The 7499-nt window shown below is 35.1% G+C and overlaps 1 protein-coding gene across 1 annotated transcript; it reads left to right on the top strand.

Annotated features, from left to right (window-relative positions):
- The first annotated feature begins 311 nt into the window (after positions 1-311).
- On the top strand, positions 312-4688 carry LOC115952736 (tropinone reductase homolog). Its single transcript, XM_031069960.1, has 5 exons — positions 312-400; positions 500-707; positions 3919-4135; positions 4214-4320; positions 4515-4688. The coding sequence occupies exons 1-5, from the start codon at positions 312-314 to the stop codon at positions 4686-4688; spliced, it is 795 nt and encodes a 264-aa protein (XP_030925820.1).
- Positions 4689-7499: the final 2811 nt, after the last annotated feature.

The raw sequence follows: 7499 nt of genomic DNA, 5'->3' as shown, positions 1-7499 counted from the left end.
ATTTTGGGTCAGTGTCAGTTCTAGAAGGACGGCACGCGGTAACTGAGTAATAGTGTCTAACTGTTTGTGCTTCTTTATATATATTCTTCACTATCCTTTTGTTTTTTCTAATACTGATCCTAAGCTAAGCAAGAATATCATAAATCATAGTCTACGGTAGTAGTTTACTATTTTTTTTATTTTCAGATAGGGACACGCAATTTGATTATATAAAGAGTATTCGAGGGTTGTTTTTCTAAGCAGAGTACCCATTCTTATTACTTATGCTTGTAAGAATTTGCCTTTGGAATACTTGGAAGGAGAAGAAGAATATGGCAGAAGCAGAGCCGAGTTTCAAGGACCCAAGATGGTCTCTTGAGGGCGTGACTGCTCTTGTCACTGGTGGAACCAAGGGCATTGGGTTAGCTTAGCCTTAGCCAGCCATATATCTCTCTCTAGCTGTTTTTTTACATTTCTTTCTAAACTCCAATTCTATTTGTTCATTTGAACTATTCATCAGGTATGCCATAGTGGAAGAGCTAGCTGCACTTGGAGCGGCAGTGCATATTTGTTCCAGGAACCAAACAGAGATCAATGAGAGGGTACGAGAATGGGAGAGTAAAGGGTTCAAATTAAGTGGTTCAGTTTGTGATCTGACATCAAAAGCTCAGCGGGAGGAGCTGATTAAGACTGTGTCCTCTGTTTTTCATGGCAAGCTCAACATCCTTGTAAGCTTAGCACCTACAAACTCTTCTCTTTTTCTCCTCTTATTTTCCCCTTTAAGATTTTGGTTGATAATCCTTAGATTTTACTCTAAATCATCGTCATTATATTTTCAGTCTCCCCTTAGCAAGCAAATAATAATATTGTCCAAGAAACTCATATAAAAAGTAACAAGAGTGAAAGCTCGATAGTAAAACTACTAAAGCTAATTAAGACCCTCAATTTTTAAATTATGGTTTAATTGCTTTTAATCTACCCTGCTAGATGCGGAATAAGGGTAATCAATGCGCAATTAACCAGGACTACAACCTAGACTAAAGCTAATTAAGACCCTCAATTTTTAAAGTATGGTTTAATTGCTTTTAATCTACCCTGCTAGATGCGGAATAAGGGTAATCAATGCACAATTAACCAGGACTACAACATAGTGCATGGGCATGCATAATTGGCAATTAAGTATAAAACACAAGGAGTAAAAAGAGATAGAAGCAAACACAAGATAATACTGAGATGTGTTATCAAAGAGGAAACTCTAAGTGCTTGGCGTTAAAACTTGCAAGGTTGTTAAAACCGGACTGGACCATACAATCGGACCGAATTAACCAGAAACCGGTAATCATTGCGGTTTTTTAAACATAAAAAACCGAAATTCTCTCTTTTGTAGTGAACCATCTGAATCCCGATCCAACTGTACGGTTTGTTAAACCGTGCACGGTTTTTCCAATTTTCTTCCCACAGAATTTTGCTAAAAAATCTAAGTCTTGATCTCGTTTGTCCACCATCAAAAGCTCCACCATCACTGAATCTGACCGTTTGAAGGATCGATCTGCTTATTTGGAAATGAAAGACCGAGAGAGAGAGGCGAGAGGGATAGAGAGAACAAAGTAATAGAGAAATAGAGAAGTAAACTGGTAAAGAATCAGCAGAGTAAACAAAGTAACACAGAGAAAGGAGAACCAGGATTTAATATTGGGAATAGGGAAATGGTTTTTATTTTAAATTTTTTAACCTAAAAAGTCATGCCTCTCCCTCTTTTTTGATAATCATCCAACAATTTCTTCAGCTCTTTATTATCACCTTTCCCATTACTTGATTAGTTGACTCTTTTTTTTTCTTTCTTTTTTTCTTTCTTTTACTTTCTTTATAAGAGATATTATATAATCTTTATAATAAATTACAAAAAGATCATCTATATTTTATCCTCTTTAAATATTATTTTGGTTAAGATGGTTGAATTTTGTTCATGTATTTTATTTATTTTTGTATTATTTAAATAATTATTACGACATCAAGGTCCGACCTCGATCAGACTTTGGTTGAACCTTAAAAACCTTAAACCTCTTCCTTTTACGGTTCATTGAACGGTTTGGGCTTGAAAACCATGCTCTCTGGCCCTCCAATCCGAATTGACCCATTAATAAATAAGATGGAGTACAAGGATTACAATGTAGACCCTCCAAGATTAGATTGCCCTCTATACTTAGACCCTTTGAGTCCTGGCCACCAACGGGCTTCACCAAGCCTTGTCTTCACTAGCTTTTTAGATCCCACAATTATCACCAATTGCATCCACCATTGAATGGCATGACCCAATGAATCCCAAGAGCTCCAAATCAACTCACAACACTCAGAATGAGTGTGGTTTATGTTTGGCTAAGAACCTCTCAAGGATATGGAATTAGAGAGGAAAGAGTGTGAGGAAAACTAAGAGAAATGTGTAAAAAATTGTTGGTTATCAGTGTCTAACTCTCAAATGGATTTCTAGGGTTTTCTCTCTGAAACTCTCCTTATGTAGGTAATGTGGGCTTTTATAGTGTGGGTAAAGAAATGAGGAAAGACACAAAACAGGCTGGCAATGCATCTCACGAGTCAGGTTGCGAGTTGACCAAGTCGCAAGCCACTCGTAAGATGCCATTTGACATTGAGACCTTTGAACTTCCACACATGTGCTCCTCATGTGATCTTTTACAGGATGCACTAGTCGCAAGATAATCTATATTCAAAACTCTTCACCAAATTTTCACACTAAACCCATTACATTAAATCCTACAAAATAACAAGAAAATGATTGAAGAATTACAATCGAATTTGACATGGAATTAATGCCAACAAACAAAATTGAAAATCACAACTTTACAAAGAGAAAACGTATAGTTAGAGATTTACAATTATATCCTTCTTATTATAGCCTAAATAGATAAGATTTTTTTTTTTTTTTTTTGGTAATTTGATAGTTACAATGGAAAGGGAGATTTGAACCATAGATGTCATAGACAGAACAAAAAATTCCAAGTAGTTGAGAATTAGACAAGGTTGATAACATTACTCAAATTGATATTCTTCTAATTAGGACCAATTATTACCTTGGTCAGCACCTAAATATGTTTCAACCTTAACTTCGTTTAGGTTGAGGTGCTTAATCATTAGAAAAATCCCTTTTGAAAGTCAACAACAATTTTTTATTTTTTTTATAAAAAAAATAGAGAATCGAAAAATATTTTTGGCTTTCTAAGGTTAAAAAAAAAAAAAACATTTTATCCTTTCTTCTACTACACAATCTTCTCCATTTTATATGAAATGTAAGAATAAAATTTTCCTCTAAATCGGTTTGAAAAAATTTCCTCCAATCCATTACGCAATAATTTATAAAACTATTCATATGTATTATTAATTTAAACAAGTTACATGAATTATGAAATAAGTCATAAACTCTGCTCTTGCAAGCCCGAGCCCAACAAGTAGAGTGTCAATATGGTCACAATCAGGTGGAAGACGCCAACTAAAGTCACCCCACTACCCATTTTTTTTCTTAACAAAAAAATTAAATAGGTCATATAAATGATTCATAGAATAATAGAGGGATGCAAATTCGGTAAGATGAGTCGAATTAATCCTAACAGGATTCTCACGCAAAGAAAAATATGAACTTATGCATTGAAGTCTGGCATGCCTAATCAGTATAATTTGGAAAGGGAAAATTAGTACAATAAAACATTTTATGGATTAGGTCACTGCATAGTTAAACCGTTGGAAGACGTAGGACAAAACTACAATATATCCCATTCTGATAAGTTTCTACTAGACCCGGAGCTGCACTGCAATTATAAGCTCCTAGATTACCAGTTATAATTTCTTCTTTTATCTTTCATTTATATCGAAATTAGATTGCTCTATGGTGTCTCTGCTCTTCTAAAGCTGATTTTTCTGCTTATTTAGGTAAACAATGCTGGAATATTGACAATCAAAGGAGCTATAGAATATACTGAAGAAGATTACTCGACTATAATGAAAACCAATGTTGAGGCTCCGTACAATCTTTCTCAACTTGCATACTCCCTTTTGAAGGAATCAGGAGCTGGAAATATTGTATTCATATCCTCTGTCGCTGGAGTGATAGCTCTACCTAAACTTTCTAACTATGCAGCATCCAAAGGCACGTCATTTGTCACTAAAATAAAATATTCTTGCTGTCAATAACTATACTAATTTTTCTAACCTTATTGATTTTCAGGAGCAATCAACCAAATAACAAAGAACTTGGCATGTGAATGGGCAAAGGACAATATTCGCGTAAACACTGTCGCACCATGGGGTGTCAATACCAACCAAAATCCCGCAGTAAGATCTTCTATCCCTGCTTCCCGATATGAATTTCATAGTTTTGTTTCATGTTAAAATTTTCGGGTGACTACTCAAAATGGAAAAGTTTACACAGTTCCTCCTAGTCCTACAGTTTGTCATTATTTGAAATATATACTAAGTATTACGAATTGCTACAATATTAATCATATTTCAAACACCAATTGTCTCAGGATTATCCTCATGCTAATGATCTTATCAAGCTAATCGTGCGGACTCCTCTAGGTCGTCTTGCAGAGCCTAATGAGATTTCATCCGTGGTGGCATTTCTTTGCCTTCCTGCCGCTTCATATATCACTGGGCAAGTAATTTGTGTCGATGGGGGATACACAGTGACTGGTTTCTAGCCAACTCATACATGAGTTTTCATAATCATCTATTATGCAAATCCATCAAGTTTGTTTTCAGCTTTACATATAAAAATAAGCTTCTCGTTAAAGTATAATGAGAAATCATGAGGAAAATCTTCCTCTAATGTGATGTTTTACGTTGTAGGATCAAACTTTAACTAATTTGTGGTAAACGACGTACACCTTTTAGGTCCTTTATATTTGGGAAATGATCTTTGTAGTGCTGCTTATTGATGGCGCGTCTTATGCTGCGAACATTGAAAATGAATTAGAATTTTAAAGTTAGTTTCCATTGTCTTGGTTTGTCTACGAGCAGTGGGTTCATGTTCTATTGTTAATTTATATCATGTTAAGCAGCATGGGGCAAATACGGCATGCCCAAAACCTTAGAAAATAAGCACTTACACGGAAATATTAGAGAATTGAGGTAGCAAAATTATACTAAAGGCCCGTTTGGATTGAGGGAGAAGGAGGGAGAGTGGAGGAAAGTAAAGTAGAGTTAACTAAAAATAAGCTAATTTTGAGTCAAATTAACTCTACTCTACTCTCCCTCCCTTCCCCTCAATTCAAACTGGCCATAACATTCTCAATTCATAACCTAATTACACTAACAAATCCCACTAATTAACAAATTACTTAAATAAATCAAATCCCTTAAAAAAAAAAAAACACTCGAACACCTCTACAATGCAATCATGCCTATCTCCACAACCCGATTCAACAAGTTCTCCATGATTCAACCTTTTCTACGAATCCCAGTGGTGGCCATCGCTCAAAAATTTGATATCCTTAATTAGAAATACTAGCACCCATGTTTTCAACCTCCATCTCTCCTTTCCCCTTTCTCTAAGTGCTCCTCCTTCGTAACCGCCAACAATGCTTGTGGTATCTTCTGGTTTGATCCCATGACTCCCTCTGTTCCCCTCCCCAAAACATTGATCATGACTCACACTTATCACGGATCCTCCACTTTAACTATCGGTATACATCAATCGTCAAACTTTAAAACCAAACAATGTCCTCCTTTAAGTATTCAAAAATTAGCAAATTACCCCATGTCGTTAAAAAATATTGAATTTAGTGAAATTTTAGTAACTACAAGGGGTAATTTTCAATTACATAATTTTTCATTTTCCCATAAAAATTTTTAAAAATAATTCCTAAACCAATATCCTTAAGGTGTCCATTAACTTTTCCCATAATAAAAAACTAAAAGTGACAATAATAGACCCACCATATGTTTTACACTAGAGAAAACATCGAACAAAAGGAAAGTTCTTCATCTTCAAAAACTTCCAACAAACTTGTGACTTAAAAAAAAAAAAAAATATATATATATATATATATATAAACATCCATCTTTGTGTTCTTGATGACTTCACAAGCACTAGCTTATATCTCTGCAAGTCTCTCTTTCATTGCACAAAGCTCAAAGCTTCTGTAAGGTGAACAAAATCATGATCAAAAAAAAAAAAAAAGAATTTCAAAGAAAGAATTGTGATGAATGGATCCGAAAGAGAAGAGGGAGTAAAAATGGAGGAATGTAAAGAAATAGTGGTGTATATGTGTGGATATATACTAGGAGCTTTGCCAGAGAAATCCCCGATACTATCTCCAGTGTCAATTCTACTTCCAAGTTCGGTTTACAATGGAGATTCATGGAAGGATGTTTGTGGTGGTGGTTGATGATTCCCTATGGCCATTTCAAGTTGATTCCAGTTTCATATATTGTCAGTTTTATTTGTAGTTTGAATGTGCTTAAGATTTTCGTCTTGGACTTTTAGATTTGATTCTATTTGTTCTTCTAGCTATCCATTTTTAATGGTTTGCACTGTTATTGATTACATCAAAGGAACTCATTTGATTTATGTGCTAGAAGACATGTGAGCAGTTCATGAGAATTTGAAATTCAGTTATGTCAGGTGGCTAGCGACTGGCTTGCAAGTAGACCAAGTAGCCAATGAGTCGACAAGCACTTTGACAACTCATTTTTTGTGACTCTTCCATTCATTTACCTACATTATATATACCCTCATTACCCACAAAATTGTAAAAAAGGTTCTGAAAGAAAACCCTAAAAACACTATTTGAGAGTTAGTAATTGTAAGCGGTGAGCCTACAAGTTACTACACCAATCTCATAGATTTTCTATATTCTCTCCCCTCTCCAATTTGCATACCATGAAAGGAGCTTAACTCAAACTCAACTCATACACAATCTAAGTGTTGAGTGTGATTTGGAGCCTTAGCAAGCATTGGGTCTTTACCAATCTTTTGGGATGCAACTAAGTAGAGTTGCGGGATTTGGAAGACTTGAGAAGAAACTAAGCAAAGAAGTTCGTTGGTAGCAGCGACTTGGAGAGCCTAAATACAGTGGGTAGATTATGCTTGGAGAGTCTTCTTGTTCATCTTTGTACTCTTAACTTATTCTCATATTGGATCATTTTGACTTGTCGGGCCGCAGAGAGGTTTTTTAGCCAGGTTCTCGAATTTTTCTCTTCAATAACACATCCAATGCTATCTTGTGTTTGCACCCTCTTTTACCTACTACTCTTGTTTAATTGCTTTAGTCAATTATGTGCTTTAGTTAATAGCTTCGGTTGATTAATTTGCTAATCACATAAATTTTGCATTAATTGAGTTTAGCTTAAAATTAATCTAGTTGTAATTAAAATTTCAAGGGTTGTACTTGCACCTAGTAATTAGACTAGTGCACTTTCAAGCATCATCCATCGCGTGGGGTGTAAAGGAAAATCTTGAATATCTTTAGGTTCAATCAGGTAGTAAAGCTCTGTGGATTTTAAACTGG

Source organism: Quercus lobata, chromosome 7 (assembly GCF_001633185.2).
Source record: "Quercus lobata isolate SW786 chromosome 7, ValleyOak3.0 Primary Assembly, whole genome shotgun sequence".
In the NCBI taxonomy this organism is placed as follows: Eukaryota; Viridiplantae; Streptophyta; class Magnoliopsida; order Fagales; family Fagaceae; genus Quercus; species Quercus lobata.
Note: the sequence above shows the minus strand (reverse complement) of the source record. Positions and strands in the feature narration are given on the sequence as shown.

Coding starts and splice junctions, on each gene's coding strand:
- LOC115952736 (XM_031069960.1), top strand. CDS start 312: ATGGCAGAAGCAGAGCCGAGTTTCAAGGACCCAAGATGGTCTCTTGAG. Junction 401..499: donor GGTGGAACCAAGGGCATTGG/GTTAGCTTAGCC, acceptor ACTATTCATCAG/GTATGCCATAGTGGAAGAGC. Junction 708..3,918: donor ATGGCAAGCTCAACATCCTT/GTAAGCTTAGCA, acceptor CTGCTTATTTAG/GTAAACAATGCTGGAATATT.